This window comes from Stegostoma tigrinum, chromosome 19, assembly GCF_030684315.1.
Source record: "Stegostoma tigrinum isolate sSteTig4 chromosome 19, sSteTig4.hap1, whole genome shotgun sequence".
NCBI classification, from domain to species: domain Eukaryota; kingdom Metazoa; phylum Chordata; class Chondrichthyes; order Orectolobiformes; family Stegostomatidae; genus Stegostoma; species Stegostoma tigrinum.
This window is the reverse complement of record NC_081372.1, coordinates 34,541,076-34,558,832: the sequence shown is the minus strand read 5'-3', so window position 1 is coordinate 34,558,832 and position 17,757 is coordinate 34,541,076. Positions and strand designations below refer to the sequence as shown.

Below are 17,757 nucleotides of genomic sequence, written 5' to 3'. Positions count from 1 at the left end.
TACAGAGGGGAAAATATACTAGATATATACCAACAGAAGACTAAAACATTTATGGATCCCAAGGTTTAAAACCAGAAGGTTCAAAATTAGCCGGTCATTATTAAGGAACATGACAGGAAATGCCAAAAAAACCCCACTCAAAACAGCTTGAGAAAATGGGAGCAGTCAGTGGTCAATAAATATTGGTTGCAATGTGTCAGGATAAGCAAATTCTGGAACAAAACTGCAGTCCATGAAAAATAAAATAACAATACAAACTAGAAGAACAGACCATATCATTGATTGTGGAAATTAAGGACGCCTCTAGAAAAAGTCACTTATCCCTCTGAATATTTCAGCAAATTATCTATATGTTAAAGAGACTCATAGGTTCACCTATTATTTTGACAAATTATACATTCTTTTGAAAAGGAGGGATATGTAGTATTGTGTGTGTGTAGTACCTTGCCTTCGGCCTAGTTCACCTTTAAGGACTCTATGTGCTGTGTATACACAATGTTGCAACTCTGCCTGGCAGTTAGTCTATTGTGGTTTGCAAACTTCACGTATACAGAAAGCCAAGCTGACGGGTTTTCATGCGAACGGTTTGTCTCCGTTCCAGGTGACATTGTCAGTGCTGTGTAGCCTCCAATGCAGCGCTTTTGTTCTGTTCCGCTCTGAATTTATACAGTCCAGTCTGTCATGGTGGGTAGTCTTGTTTATGATTTTGTACTGTAGTGGTATGTAGATGGGGTCTATTTCAACAAATTTGTTAATTGCATCGGTGGTTGAAAACCAAGCCTCCAGGAATTTTCGTGCTCATTTTTGTTTTGCTCGTCCTAGTACTGTAATTTTGTCCCAGTGAAATTGATGTCCTTCTATGTCGGAGTGTATTGAAACGAGGGAAGAGCTGGTCGTGCTGTTTTGCTGCAAGTTGGTGTTCATGTATCCTGGTGGCGAGTTTGCTGCCCATCTGTCCAATGAAGTGTTTCTCGCAGTTGCTGCATGGTATTTTGTATGTTATTTTTGTCTGCTCATTGTGGCTGTTGGTTCGTGTGCTATCCTTATTCTGAGAGTTCATAGAAGTCTTATAGTCAGTTCTGATGTGTTTCTAATATAGAGTAGAGTAGCCAGTGTGTTGGGGTGTACACTGTCTTCTTGGTGGTGTTTGTTTGCCAGGCATTGGTGGACGAAGCTGTTAAGGTAGTCAAAGTTTGCAAAGACTCTGTATTGGTGTTGCTCTTCATTTTTGCACAGCTTTGGGGTATTGAGGTGAGTTATCACTTGTTTAAACAGTCTTGACACAGCTCTGTTTGTGGATGCTGGGGTGGTTACTGTAGTAATTCAGAATTTGGTCTGTATATATAGTTTTTCTGTACATGCTGGTAAGGAGTTCGCCATTATTTGTTTGTTCACACCACTATGGCTAGAAACGAGTTGACTGTTGTTTTCTTCTTCCCTGGTAAGCTTGATCCCGGTGAATATGCTACTGATAAGGTCGTGTGTTTCTTCTAACTTTACTCATTTAATGATCATGAAAGTATCATCCATGCATCTAATCCACAGTCTAGGCTGGATCTGGGAGAGGGCTGTGCATTCCAGTCTTTGCATAACTCCATGCTATTATGCCAGTTCTAATGACATAACACCACTTACTCTCACATCAACAATGAGCAGACAAATATGATATACAAAATACCATGCAGAAACTGTGAGAAACATTACATAGGACAGATGGGCAGGAAACGCCACCAGGACACATGAACACCAACTTGCAGCAAAACAGCAAGTCCAACTCTGCCTCGTTTCAATACACTCCAATATAAAAGGACATCAATGTAACCTGGACAAAGTTACAGTACTACAACAGGCAAAACAAAGACAAGCCCCAGAATTCCTGGAGGTCACCGATGCAATAATCAAACATGTTAAAGTAGACCCCATCTATACGCCACTATGGTACAAAACCATAAACAAGACTGCCCAACATGACAGGTCAGCCAAATAAATTCAGAGCGGGACAGAACAAAAGCGCTTCAACGGAGGCCACACAGCACTGACAATGTCACCTGGAATGGAGACAAACCGTTTGCATGAAAACCAGTCAGTTTTGCTAACCAACCAACAACTCCAAATGCAACCTGAGCTACAGATCTCCATTAAAACATTATATGGAAATAAAGCAGCTAGCTTGCTGTGATAGCTGCTTCATAATTTGTCCAACACTACCCTTTCTTCTCTATGCAAAACAAATAATGATGCTTGGTACCATTTCCATACTGAACTTGAGTTGGGAAATTTACTACCCTGTTTGGTAGTGAAAATCCAGTCCATGATACCTTGTTTCCACTTGTTGCATGCATTCTGCATTTTTCTGGTAAACTAGGGACAGGTAAAGGAAACTTTTGAAACAACTAGGAGCTTTTTTTAAATCATGCGTATATATGTGCTATAACAGCACTGTTCTAACATCGCACAGAGTTTTGTTTGTTTACAAATATATTGCTGCTGTTTTACACCAACAGTCATTGTAGATGGCTATTTAACAAAATCCCGAGCTGATCAAAACAGCCAAAGGATCTGAATGGCCAAAGTTTTGACAGCACTTTTGTGGCCTTTTTTAAAATTGTTGTTCTCTCCACAATTGATTTTCACAAACATGTGGAACATTTTGTTTTGCTTGTAGTACAACTACAGACATCAGTGCAAATTCTACTATTAAAATTGTTGGAAAGAATCAGCAAAGTGATCAGACAATGTGGACAAGTGGTACCCATTCACCGGCCTTCATTCTGCTACATCTGCAAATAGAGGTGACTAGACCATAGTTTGGCATATGAACAATGTGTATAAGACTCCAATTCTCAAGTTAAGTTGTGAGACAACGATAGATGTGTGTGTAGACCAAACTGACTGTTACGCTCTAAGGTTTTCCAGAAATACAAATCACATCAAGTCATGTTTCACTGCACTATAGAAGACATGCCAGGCTGAACATCTGGCAGAAAAGCCTGATTGGTCATTGTGAGCAAAACGTCACCAATCATATTTGCAGGCATCAACAGTAACTGACAAAAACGTGCCTTCACAGACTCTAGTTTAGCAGAATGCTAATTGCAAAGTTGTAACATCTGCCATAAGGATATCATTTGCTAACATGTTTCATTGATCAGCTGCAGCATGAAGTCTGCAAAAAGCATCATTTCCTTTCAATTCTGGTGCCACTTATTAATTGTGTGACTGACTTAGTAACCACCCTAATGAGTTCCAATGCCTTTTGAGGTATCCCATAGGAATTCACAATTCACTCCATTCCCCTCCATCATCACTCAAACCACACATTCTAACATCCTCATGAATTTGTTCTGTCACTTTATATTTTACAAAAATGCTATGTCCACTTCCATCAGTAATGTATTCCTACTGCCTGATCTACACATTCTATTCCAGTTAATGGAACAGTCCCTGCATGCTGGAAGGTAGCTAATGTAATCCCACGAAGAAATGGACTAGAAAGTAAGGAACTACAGACCTGTTAGCTTGTCATCAGTAGAATGAAAAATGCTTTAATCTAATTGACACAGTCTCAGAAGAAGAGGTAGATCATTTAAAACTGAGAGGAGGAGGAATTTCTTCAGAGAGAGAGTGGAGGGTCAATCATTAGATATACTTCAAAGAGATCAAAACATTTCTAGGTAACAAGGGGAACAGACGAGTTTAGGGAAATTGTGTTGAAGTGTACCAGGATGATCACAGAATCCCTACAGTGCGTAAACAGGGCCTTTGGCCTAATGAGCCTACACCAACCCTTGGAGCATCCCACTCAGACCCATTCCCCATAACCCACCTAAGCTACACATCCCCGAACACTATGGGCAATTTAGCATGGCTAATCCACCTAAACTGCACATCTTTGGACTGTGGGAGGAAACCGGAGCACCTGGAGGAAATCCATACAGACACAGGGAGAATGTGCAAACTCCACACAGGCAGTCACCCAAGGGTGGAAATGAACCCAGGTCACTGGCCCTGTGAGGTAGCAGTGTTAACCACTGACCTGCTGTGCCACCCTAAATGTATCTAGATGCTATTGAATAACAGAGCAGGCTCAATGCATCAATTGGCTACTCTTCTATTTCCTATGTTATTTTTCATACAGGCGTCCATGAATAATGATGAAAAATAAATTGATTAGAGAGGTTTGAACACTACTAGAATATTAACATTCATATGGAATTAACACTCTTACATATAATATTCAAAGATAGATTAAAATTAACCATAAATAATTTTCCAGATACAACAGTGTGGAGCTGGAGGAATACAGCAGGTATCAGTATCAGAGGAGCAGGAAAGGTGATGTTTTGGATCGGGCCCCTTCTTCAGAAATGGTAATGGGGAAGAAAGCTCAGAAATAAATAGACAGAGGAGGGGTGGGGCTGGGGAAGGTAGATGGGATGGTGATAGTTAAGTGCAGGTAGGCCATGGTGGGGATTGGTCACTTCCCCCCTACAGTGATCAAATGCCCCCAACCGCATCTCTTCCATTTCCCACACTTCTGCCCTCACATCCTCTCCTCCCAATGAAAATAAAGATAGAATCCCCCTTGTCCTCACATATCACCCCACTAAACTCTGTATCCAACGTATCATTCTCAGCCACTTACAATCTGACCCCACAACCAAAGAGATATTTCCCTCCCCACCTCTATCTGCCTTTTGTAGGTACTGCTCTCTCTGCGACTCCCTCATCCGCTCCACACTCCCCACTAACCCCACCACCCCCAGCACTTTCCCTGCAACCACAGGAAGTACTACATCTGCCACTACACCTATCTTCTCAACTCCATTCAAGGCACAAAACAAACCTATCATCTCAGACAGACCTGCACATCCGTCAACTTGGTCTACTGTATCTGCTGCTCCTGATGTTGCCTCCTCTACATCGGTAAGATCAAGTGTAGACTTGGAGACCATTTTGTAGAGCATCTACACTCTGTGCGCAACAAACGACAACACTTCCCATTCACAAAACACCACCTGCAAGCTGGAAGAGCAACACCTCATATTCCGCCTTGGGACCCGACAGTCAATAGCCTAAACATGGAATTCACCAGTTTTAAAATCTCCCCACCCTCGACCTCATCCCATGTCCAAGCCTCCCTCTCATCCCTGCATCCTTGATCTGATACAACCTTCTCTCCCACCTATCTGCCCACCCATCCAACTGACTAATCCTGACAACTCTCTGCCTGCGCTCACCTATCACCATCCCACCTACCTTTCCCAGTCCCACTCCTCCTTTCTCTACTTCCCAGTTCACTTCCCCCTTTGCATTTCTGAAGAAGGATCCCGTCCCGAAAAGTCAACTTTCCTGCTCCTCTGATGCTGTCCGCCCTGCTGTATTCCTCCAGCTCCATACTGTATCGTCTCTGACTCCAGCATCTGCAGTTCTTGCTACCTCTAAATAATTTTCCAAACGCTTTTAGAGACATGTACTTCATGCTTTGAGTTTTAAACTTCTACCAGTATTCACTGTTGGCTATAGTAGTTATACAAAATTACTGCAGCTTTTACCAAAGCATGATTTTTCCACAACATTTTAGGTCATGGCATTTGACATATAAAAATTAATCAGTTTTTTCAGATTCATGCTGCTGTTTTGTATCATTCATTTTTAATTACATATCCATGACTGAAAAAGGAGAAAATATTGTGATAAAACTTAATGGTGACACTCTAAAAATATATACAGACAGGGGAAGGGTTAACAAGATTGAATTATTTTTCCAGGTGAAGGATAAGAAAGGAAACGAAAAGTGCATCAAAACTTCAAAAGTTAGCTTGCCAAGTTTTCTTTGTTGCAGGAACAGGTAGCCTGATATTGCAATGGTGCCTTGCAAAATATCTTTTGCATCACAGAAATCATACTGCTCATTTGCACATTGCTCATTGTGTGTCATATTTGTCATAGCTATATACAAAACCTCAATTTGTAAATTGGTAATTTCACCCATTTCACCAGAAGATATTTTACCTTCATTTTGCTAGTAGACTGATTTGATTGCAAAACAGGTTTTCCACCATAAAGCTCTCACAGGTGAGATATCTTATTAGAGACACTTTACTGGTCTTACAGTAGGCTCTCTTGGCACAGTTGCGATATCCCTCCGTCTGGGCTGGGTGACCTGGATTCAAGTCCCACTTGCTGCAGAGGCATGTAATAACATCTCCAAACAGGTAGATTCAAAACCATCTTCAGGTCTAGTCGTAAGACATTCTTGTGGTACTGTCCCTACCAGGAGCTAAGAGACTTGGGTTCGAGTTCCACCTGCTCCAGAGGTCTGTCGTAAGATAGCTAAACATTTTGTTTAGAAAATACCACTTCTGGTGCAGCAGAATAAAGACTATACGGCACTGCTCAAGCTTAGCCAACTAATGTAGACATTACTAATGATCTGGGTGACGAGGGTAGATCCTTCATTAGAAGTCAAGCTAGGGATTGTAGTGATGCAGTGGTAGTGTCCCTACCTCTGGACTAGTAAACCTGGGTTCAAGACCCACCTGTTCCAGAGGTGTATCATTGTATAACTGAACAGAATGATTAGGAAGTATCTGTTGGTATAATAGTAGAACTCATGTGGAGCAGAGTTACAGTTCATTACCTCTGGGCCAGATGGCCTGAGTCGACATGCTCCAGAGCTATGGTTGGAAAAGGTTGATTAAAAAAAATCTAATGGTATGGTAGTATTTTCCAACATGATTTAACTCCAGGTGAACCTTCATTTTGAATTTATTGGTTTATTATACAAGCTCATATTTTTCTTAATATCCAGCAATGTCACTGTAATGTCACCATTAAAAATTTCTTCACTTTGATCCTTAAGCAATATAGTATAAAAATGCTTAAGAGTCTTAATAACTTCAAAAAATGTAGTTCATATTACTTCAGTCGGTTACCATCTTGTGATTTTGGAGCCAGTACTCTTACATTTACTAACCATGTTTAACATGAATAATTCATAAGTATTCCATGGAAGTATGTCTACATTACTTGGCTAAGCCACAGCAATGCCCTATAGTTTTTATTCTGCACTTAAGTTCTCTGTATCTGGATGACTAGGGTGGATCCTTCACTACAAGTCAAGCTGAAATTCAACTATGGTGGGTGCTCAGCAGTTGTTTGGAGATATGAAATATGATAATAATAATGTCATGTGGCAATTAACTTAATTCCATGTTTGGACACTGAGACTGGATGCCTAGGTTTGAGCTTTAACCAACGCCTGGTTTGGAATGCGTCTGTACAGGCCATCTGCCAGGGACTCTTAGACACCTGTTTGACGCCAATGTAAAACGGGTGCTGTGTGATCCAACTTTTAACCCAGAGCGTCTTTAATATGTTCTAATTGAACCATTTGTGTTACTTTCTTTTTAACACTCTATGAAAACTTAATAAGGAAAACGGATAATTCCTGGAGCTATTTTGTCTCAATGGTGGCATATGATACCACTGCATATCTATTGTCCGTTTTGTTGCTGGGTTTTAGAAATTCCGAATGTAATTTTCTTGTTTTGCGACAGAGGGCTCTCTGCGTGGCGAGCTATAAAAATGGTTTTCCAAATTTTGTGCTCACACTGGGTCCCACAAAATCACATAAGTCTTAATGGCACGAAAGAGGCCATTCAGCCCATCTTGTTAACACTTTCCCGCATAAAAAACAAACTTTGTAATCGGTGCTACGTGGAGGAAAAGGAAACCATCGTGGATGTGAACTCTTTTTCAACCTTATTCTTTGCATGCATAACTAGGAATCTGTCCGTCAGAGGTCCACACGCAGAATATTATTTTATTGCTTTCCGGAAAATTCATTTCACAACACAACCAGTCACTCAGTGGTGCATCCAGGCAGTCCAATTACAGATATTTGAAGCAAAAATGGTAGTTGCAGCACAAACATATTTTAAGCGGAGTAAATGTTGTTGCACATGAACAATGTATAGTTAATGTAGAAAAGGATGAGTAGTAATAGTGAGTAGAAATGCAGCTTATGTAGTTAATTGTTATCGTGTTTTGACGAGGGCGTGAATCAACACAATGTTCTAAGCTTTAGCGTACCGCACCTATTTATTGACACATTTTGTTACCTGAGGTGAACGGAATTTGCTGGGTCCTCCACCCACGACTCAAACATCTGTTTATGCCATAAACCTTTGAAACAATCATCTCTTAGCAATAAAAGCTCACCAGAATAGCAAAGGCTATTTCATTCCAAATCCAGTTAAAGTGATAAGGGTTTCAGCGACACATGGGGAATTTTTCTCGGAAAGCTTACTTGGAAGGAGACCTGTCAGTGCAAACTACTCCTTAGGGGCACTGAATTGTTGCTAAGTTTTCAAGGTGCGTATTGAAAGATAAAACAACAAAAAAATGTTGTCCTTCGATAAAAATTATGGTGAGCTAGAAGACCGGAAAAGAAATCGTTTACGCTTAATGAGCAAGAGTGAATCAACATTTTTTATAGAAAGGAAAATTACAGGATGAATCTCTGAATTGTGCAGGGGCATGAAATGTAACGAGTTGCCGGGTTATGCACTACGTATTTTTGAAGTAAATAGACTTTGGTTTATTACATTGTGTGATCACAGTCTGAAATATTGGTTGAGACCATCCCCTTTCTTCCCCAACCCAGGACACGGGGATTTTTTTTTTAAAGGCGTTTGCGGAGATTTTGATTGGGTTTTATTTTTGGAGCTGAGTGGGATCTGATAGCCTTGTTAGGTATGTTATAACATTCCGGCTCCCTCTGTGTGTGTGTGTGTGTGTGAAAGAGAGAGAGAGGACTGAGGGGGGTGGTGAAAGCAGAGGCTTCCCTCCCTGATTGCTCCCGCACAGACGCCTGGCCGCTAGCCGGGGAACAGCCCCTGAGCTCGGATCCGGGCGGGAGGAGGAGGAGGAGGAGGAGGAGGAGGAGGCGGGGTAAGGTTTACCTGCTGCTACTGCTGCTGGGATCATCCTGTGCCACCCCCCTCTCCACCCTCCATCACCGGTACCTTCCTCCCTCCTGCTTCATTTAAATTCGCATCAAACCCTCGACCCCTTCCCTCTGTACTCTACAGGGCACGCACTGACCCTCCTTTTCTAAAAAATAATATAAATTATATATTTTTGTTTTAAAATTTTTCTCTCTCTTCTGTGTGATCCCCCCCGGGGGGCGGCACCCCACTCACCCGTTTCATGCATGAGCGGAGGACGCTTTGATTTCGACGATGGCGGGGCGTACTGCGGAGGCTGGGAGGGCGGCAAGGCTCACGGCCACGGCATCTGCACCGGACCCAAGGGCCAGGGCGAGTACTCGGGCTCCTGGAACTACGGCTTCGAGGTGGTCGGTGTCTACACCTGGCCCAGCGGCAACACCTACCGGGGCTACTGGTCCCAGGGCAAGAGGCACGGCCTGGGCTCGGAGACCAAGGGCCGCTGGGTCTACAAGGGCGAGTGGACCCACGGCTTCAAGGGCAGGTACGGGATCAGGCAGAGCCAGGCAAGCGGGGCCAGGTATGAGGGCACCTGGAATAACGGCCTCCAGGACGGTTACGGCACCGAGAAGTACGCGGATGGAGGTAAGAGCCTGACGGCCATCGATTATTAACAATAATCAACATTCAATTCCAGAAAAGAAAAAAAAACAAAACCCTCCCTCACAACAACTCTTACACCAAAACACTCTAAAGGATCACCGTACACCTAAATACTCTATATTTTCCTAAGTGTCATTCTTTGGCGCTTACTCAACATCTGCATTATATTTTTAACGTGCGGTTTTCAAAAAAAAACCGTTGTTTGCTTTTCGTCCTTTTCTTGGCCGCTCGTTCGACGTTATTTGCGATTTCTTTCTCCCTCGGTCGTCATGGTAACTGTATCAACATGTACCACGAGTGACAGAACTGAATGTAAACTAAAGATGACTTTTCCATTTTGCAATTTCGGTTCTTTTTTAAAAAAGTTTAGTGTGAAGGTGGGGGGCAAGATTTGTGACTTCACTCGACAGGCGTAAAAACACAATGCATCGTTAACCAACAAAAGTTATCAGATTTTATTTAGAGGAAAAAAAAGTCATAATTTTATCTGAAAGCTTTGTGGAGTAAATAGGTCTGATCCGTTGAAGGGGAAATAATTCCTGTCACTACTGTGTGAACGTGGGACACAGAAGTTCATGTTTTTGTCATCATGTTTAGCCATGCTTCCCAAAGTTTTATTTTCCCCACTGCTATGATCTCATTTTGAGGCTTGATAATTGTTGCAGGCCGTCAGTGAGAACATGGAGAGCAGAAGCCTGTTAAAGAGAGAGTGTGGCCATCATCACTTAGTCAGATCTTGCAGCCTTGCTTGGGGTCCCCTACCCCACTTTGGGAAGCACTGACTTTTAGCTTTTCAAACATAATTTGCAGTGGAGCTAATTGGGGTCTCCTCTGGATCAAGATGTTTCAGCAAGTTGATGGGCTGAAGAGTGGCACTTGGAGTTTAATTTGGATAAATGCCAGGTGTTGTTTGTTTTACCAAAATGCAATGGCAGGATTTATACAATTAAAAGTAGTGCCTTGGGAAGTGATGTCGTACAGAGAGACCAAGGGATTCAGGGACTTAATTCTTCAAAGTTTGCATCACATATAGTTAGGATGGTTAAGAAGACACTGAGCATGCTTGCATTCATTGATCAGGCCTTTGAGTATAGGAATTGGGATGTTATGTTGAGGTTGTACAAAAGGTTGGTGAGCCCTCTTCTGGTGTGTTCAGTCTTGGTTGCCCTGTTGTAGGAAGGATATTACTAAGCTGGAGAGGGTTCAGAAAATATTTACTGGAATGTTGCCAGAATGGAGGGTTTGAGTTATAGAGGCTGGATAGACTGGGACTTTTTTTAACTGAAGTGTGGGAAGTTGAGGAGTGACCTTATAGAAGTTTATAAAATCATGAGTGGTATAGATAAGATGAATGGCATGTGTCTTTTCCCTAGGGTGGGTGGGGTTCAAGACTAGGGGTCATATTTTTAAGGTGAGAGGGGGAAGATTTTAAAAAGACATGAGAGGCTTTTTTTTTAACACAGAATGGTTTGTGTGTAGAATGAACTTCCAGAGAAAGTGGTGAATGTGGGTACAATTACAACATTTAACAGACATTTAGATAAGTACATGAACAGGAAATATTTGGAGGGATATGGGTCAAGTGCAGGTAGATGGTATAAGTTTAGTTTGGGATCATAGGTGGCATAGCCTTGTTGAGCCGGAGGGTCTGTTTCTGTGCTGTATGACTCTGAGTCTGGCCTCAGTAGTGAACGTTCAGAACTAAGTCAACCCTTTTTAGCAGATTCGGTAATCTAGAACCTGACACGTCCACAGTACTCCATCCAGGGTACAGTTGATCACTAACCAATCTATCTTTCAAGAGAAACCTAAACGGTTTCATTAGAAGCTGGCATTCTTCCCATTTGCCTTCAGAGCCCTGTGAGTAAATGCACTGTTGTTAAGGCACAATAATCGGAGGGAAAAGACTTGGGCAAACTGCAATTGGTTAAACCCCCAGTCTTGGTTTTGCAAATTTAGATTTAAGATTTATGAGCCTAACCAAATAAGATGCATCCTTACAAACAAAAAAGTGTGCGCAATCGTTCGGGACAATGATGACTCTGCATATGCCTGCCATTCCCTCAGTAACCTAACCTGGACATGAGCATGTCCTTGAGGATTATGAGGCACCTGGCTGACTTTAGAAAACAGTGTCACTATTAAGGAAATAATTTTTGACCTCCATGTTTCTCCTTGCAACCATATATGTGCATGCAGTTACAACATGAATACAAGCTATTCTGCCCAAACATTACGCCAGTATTTAAGCTGTGTCAACAATTTGTTCTTTGTGAATACCAAAACCAAGAGGTAATGACAAACCTTTGTAAAACCTTCATTAAAAATTAAGGAGCTTTATAGGCAGTTTTGCACTCAATGGTAAAGAAAAGGTATAGATACTTGGGGGAAAGTTTAATGAGTATCTCTGGTAATGAATGGATAAAGTAGGGTAGGTGAAACAGACCTCTTTAGTAGTTGAGATATCAAGAATGAGGACCCTTTTGTTAATTTATTTTAAAACAAAGAACCTGACTCGCTTTTTTAAAAAATACTTACTAAAACCTGGATGTCTCAATTTTAGTGAAACTGCACTCTAAACTGTCTTCATTTGACCAAAGCATCAAACATACTTGTGTTTAAAATATAGTTGACACAAGTTATTTTTACCAAGACACATTACACCATACTTGCTGACATTGAATTTCACCTGTTTTTCTTAATCCATTTGCTCATCAGTAATCCTTTGCTGTTTTCTTTTGTCTTCTAAATCAAATCTATTTTGGTGTGATCTGCAGATTTCAGCTTTCTCTTGGCCTACATTCAAATCATCGTATACAGAATGAGCAGATGTGGCTCAGATCTAAACTTGACGGCTACTACTACTCACTTCCCACTTCCAAAAAAAAATTGGTTCTTTTTACAGAACTAACAGTTCTTACAGTTTTAATCCAGTTTGCTGTCTTTTCATCATTTAAATCCCCATTAGCCTTCTCCAGTAATCTCCCATGTGGTATGTTGTCAAAGGCTTTTATGAAGTCCATGTACACGAAATGTAATCATTCATATTAAAGTAAGTTGCCTGTAATTACCTGGCTCTGTCTCCCTTTTTAAAATTAGGTTCTAAATTGACTACTGTCCAATCTCGCAATCCCTGAAGGATTTTCTCGCTCTACCTTTGGGATGCAAGTATTGACTAACTATAATTCCTATTTGAAGATAAAAAAAATCTCAAAACTTATCTAAAAGTTTATTTAACATATGATCTTGTAAGAAGACAATCAATCCAATAGCTGCTGTAATTTGCAAATAATTGAATTTTACACTTTTTGCTGACTTTCTTGGCCTTGTCAGTATAATTATTAATTTAGAAGGAAAGAGCTTTATTGCAACAATAGTGTTCTATCTGTTTGCAAAATTTGTAGCCTGTTGTTTAAATTATGGTAGGTGTTTTCTTTTGTATCTCAATCTTCTTTTTGACCTGATCACCTAAGGTTCATTTTTGGAAGATGTGATGTATTTACACAGTCTATGAAATGCAAACTTCATTTCTTCAGATAATCAGTATTGTATTCCAAGATGGAATTTTCAAACATAACTGGATGTTTATAAATACCTCTAATTGGAGTGATGTTACAGACGATTCCTTCATTTAAAGCATGATTGATTTCGTAAAATCATCTTTTGGATAATTGGATAGATATTTTGGAAATTGAATATTCATTCTTAACGTTATTGCACATCTTGCAATTAATGAACAACCAGTAATAAGTGCCATCAGTTTTCAGAAGGATTCTAGTCTGAAAAAATAGGTGTTATTGGACTTGAAATGAAACACATTTGATTTAATTATCTCAAATAATTTTCTCCGATCAAATTATTAGGAGCCAACGTTATCGAAATTAGCACTTCAGTTAAAAATGTATCAAATGAGTTCTTGCCCACAATTCATTTTCACATTTCATAGTTCACATTGGAGAAATAGCAAATACAGAGATTCATAAAATTTATTATACAGTTGTTAATTTCAATCAGAATCAAAATATCCAGCACTGGATTTTAATTAAACTAATAGACAGGAAGATTTCTATTTTTTCCATTGAAATTATTGCAGAACAAAAGAATCATTAATCACAAATGCATATTAAATAAGCACACAAGTCCACAGATCTCTGAAAGTGGCAACGAGTTGGATAAGGTGGTCAAGAAAGCATACAGCACACTTGCCTTTATCGGCTGGGGCATCGAATGTAAAAGTTGGCAAGTTTTGTTCCAACTGTATATAATTTTAATTAGGCCACATTTGGAATATTGCATGCAATACTTGTTGCCACACTACCAGAATGACGTGGACATTTTAGAGAGGGTGCAGAGAAGGTTTCCCAGGATGTTGCTTGGTCTGGAGGGTTTTGGTTATGAGGAGATGTTGGATAAACTCTGATTGTTTTCACTAAAAAGATGAAGACTGAGGGATGACTTGAAAGAGATCTACTAAATTATGAGAGGCATAGATAGGGTGGAGAGTCAGAGGCTTTTTCCTAGGGTAGAAGGGTCTGCTACAAGAGGGCACTGATTCAAGATGAGAGGGGGAAAATTTAGGGGAGAAGTGCAGGAAACCTTTTCACACAGATGATGGTGGGCGCCTGGAGTACACTGCCAGCAGAGAAGGTGGGAGCAGGCATGTTAGCAACATTTAAGGTGTATCCTGATAGATGCATAAATGGGAGGCAAACAGAAGGATAGAAACTGTATATAGGCAATAAGTAGTGAGTCTAAATAAGGATTCGGAATCGGCACAGGCTTGGTGGACTGTGTTCTTTGTTCTTTGAGTTTCTGTACATAATTTAGAATTGTTCCAATTAAAATATCTGGCATTATATATTACTTAATATAAAAACAAAATTGTACATTAGTTCCCTACTTAGAACAGAATACAACATGTTAAATTGCTTTCTGTGTACTAAAGTGATGCTGCCAGAGGTGTTGGCTGGTTTCCATAGTAACAAGCAACCCACACTGCATCAAATCCGAGCTGCAAAATTACACTGCAGTATATACAATAGGTATCTTTCCTAAAAATGATTCAGATATATTTTAACACAATTTAAAAACTTCTCCATAGATCAATCTCTAAGTCGTATACACAGTACTGCAATAAGTTAAGGGTAAAGATGAATGTGGATTGGCCAAGGATGTCTAAAAACAACATAATACCTTCATTTTCATTTTGCCTGGGTTGAAAAAAAACTGTGTCCTGAAAACACTCAACTTAAGCTGAAAGCCACAATGAATAATGTATTAAATAAATTAGGGCCTTAAAGTGACTAAAGAACCTCTTGCCGATGTTGTTGTTTAGTTTTATACTTTATTTTTGGCATCAGTAAAGTAACAAAAGCTATTTTTATTATCTATTAACCACTTGGTAATATCATTGCTAATGTGTAATTATATTCAGTTTCAAAGTCTAACGCTGTTTTGAATTGTTTTGCATCAGAACTGCTGGAAAACCTTGCAAGTCAGGCAACAAATAGGCAACACTTAAATTTTAAAAATACTAGTGCAATGATCAAAACTCGGTTATACAATTTCCTTGTGTTGGGAATACCAGACACTATCTCTGCAGTCGGTTTTCTTTGCCATAGAATGCCTCAATGTGCTAAAATTATTCAGGTGTCAAGCTTTGCAAGTTGGTCGTACTTGTCTCTGAGTTGGAATACCGTGGGTTCATGTCCAACTCCAGGGATTTGAGTGTGTAACCTAAGTTAAGACTTTAGTGCATTACTGGGGGAGTAAGTACTGCAATGTTGGAAGTTTGAAGTCCTACCTTTTCCTTCAAGTGGATATAAAAGATTCCATATTACAGAAATAATATATATTTGAGGAAGGACAAAGGCATCCTGTTGCATTGAAAATTTTTCCATTGTCAACATCATTTAAGGGCTGTTGTTCTGTAGTGGTAATGTCCCTATCTTTGAACCAGGAGGCCTGGGCTCAAGTCACACCTGCTCCAGAGGTGTGTAACAACTTCTCTGAACAGGTTGATTAGCAAATATAAACTAACATCATTAAAATATTATCTGGTTGTTGTTATTGCTGTTTGTGGGAACTTGTGAGCAAATTGGCTGATCCAAATTTGCATTGCAGAAGGCTTTCAACAAAGCTACACATAAGAGATGAAATATATAAAATTAAAGTGCATAGGATTGGTGACAGTATGTTGAGCTGGATAGAAACTGGTTGGCAGACAGAAAACGAAGAGTAGGAATAAATGTGTCTTTTTGCTGGATGGCAGCAGTGACTTGTGTAGTACTTCAGGTATCAGTATTAGGACTGCAGCTATTCACATATACATTTAGTTCTCTCCTCCTAAACCAAAATTGCAGATGACACAAAATTGGGTGGGAGGATGAGTAGTGAGGAGGATGCAAAGTATGATTAGGACAAGCTGAGTGAGTGGGCAGATGCATGGCAAGTGCAATATAATGTGAATGTGAGGTTTTCTATCTTGGGAGCAACTACAGAAAAGTTGATTATTATCCGGCTATAAGTTGAGAAAGGACAATATGCAGAGAGACCTGGGTGTTCGTGTATACAAGTCACCGAGGGTAAGCAAGCAGTGCAACTGGGGATCAAGAAGGCAGATGGTACATGGGTCCTCACAGTGAGCAAATTTAAGAGCATGGATTGCTGCAATTAATCAGGGCTTTGGTGAGACTACACCTGGAACATTGTGTGCAGTTTGAAGTTCTTATTGGAAGAATTAAATACTTGATAAAAGACAGAGTGCAGTGAAGGATTGCCAGATTGATTCCTGGGAGGCAGGACTGATGTAAGAGGACAGGTTGAATTAGTTAGGATTATATTTGCTAGAGTTCAGAAGGATGGGGAGGGAATCTTGGAGAAAGCTGTGAAATTGAATGGGACGAGAGAGGGGAGATGCAGGAAATATAGTTCTAATGATGGGGGATGTCCAGAACCAGGGGCCTCATTCTAAGGATATGAGATAAATCATTTTGGACTGAAATGAGGGGAAATCTCTTCACCCAGAGAGTGGTGAGCCTGTGGAATTCACAACCACAGATAGCAGTCGAGGACAAAACACTGTGGAATTTCAAGAGGAGGTGGATATTGCACTTGAGATAAAGGAGATGAAAGGATATGAGGGAAAAGCAGGAACAGGTTTGAGTTCAATGATCAGCCATGATTATAATGAATAGCAATGCAGTCTCGAAGGGCCATTCAGCCTACTCCCGCTTCTATTTTCTATGTTTCTGTGATACTTCAAAAAGTATTTTTTTTTAAGTTGTAAAGCACTTCTGGACATCCTGAGATAATTAAAGGTGCTGTGTAAATGCAAGTTCTTCCACAGTTTCAGTCACTTATTCTTGATGTATTGCATTTTAAGTTATCTCTGATACTTTTAGTTTCCAGTTTATATTAAAATAAACCCCTGAAAATAATAAACTGAAAGAATAAAATGCAGTATTTTGGACAGTTTATTAATGATTATCAAAATAAATGTGATTCAACATACATTCTTTAAATGCTTTGAGGATTTTTCCGTTTTGTTTTTATTGTACATAAAGCTCAGGGTATTGGTAGAGCAGTATGCTGTGCCAAACATGTTTAGGATGAGGGTTCCCTACTAAATTTCTCAAAATGGGAAGAGAGATAGAAGTTGGTGTTGAGTGGTGCAGTAAAATGGTCAAATATTATTGGCCGTTGGTCATAGTACCCACTTGCTAGGCAATTCCATTGATTCCAGTACAGCCTGATTTTCACTGTTGGGTAAGAAAAAATATCTACCTTGGTGACTGTGTAATCTTTCTAATGTCATTGTGCAAAAGAACCAGGCCTTTCTCTACATATTAATGCTCTTCATAAGTCCTTTTGGTTGACTGTAGCATGCCATTGATGAGGAGCTACAGATAAATCTTCACCTCAGTATTTTAATCCAAAGATATATGTGTACCATGAGTAGGTTTCAAAAGTTTGCTTTATGGCATCACCACCTTATGTACAATTAACATCTTAAATGTTTGTGGTGTAAATTTCAACATCATCCATTTGTTTGACATTTTGCCATTCTGAAGTTTGTCACATGATCTTCAATCAATTAAGCATTCATTCTCATGACAATGGGGTATATCAGCCAATCATC

The 17,757-nt window shown here is 40.0% G+C and overlaps 1 protein-coding gene across 3 annotated transcripts in view; it reads left to right on the top strand.

Moving 5' to 3' along the window:
* Positions 1–8,137: 8,137 nt before the first annotated feature.
* Positions 8,138–17,757, top strand: part of LOC125461336 (junctophilin-2-like) — a 106,416-nt gene continuing 96,796 nt past the window's right edge. The window contains exons 1-2 of one of the 3 annotated variants that reach the window (XM_059652810.1): positions 8,138–9,599; positions 12,395–12,592. In XM_059652810.1, coding sequence (XP_059508793.1) covers positions 9,221–9,599; positions 12,395–12,528 — 513 coding nt within the window. In that variant the 5' untranslated portion in view covers positions 8,138–9,220 and the 3' untranslated portion in view covers positions 12,529–12,592. Of the gene's footprint in view, positions 9,600–12,394; positions 12,593–17,757 lie in introns of those variants that run through there. The other 2 variants (XM_048550001.2, XM_048550000.2) reach the window with 2 other exon arrangements.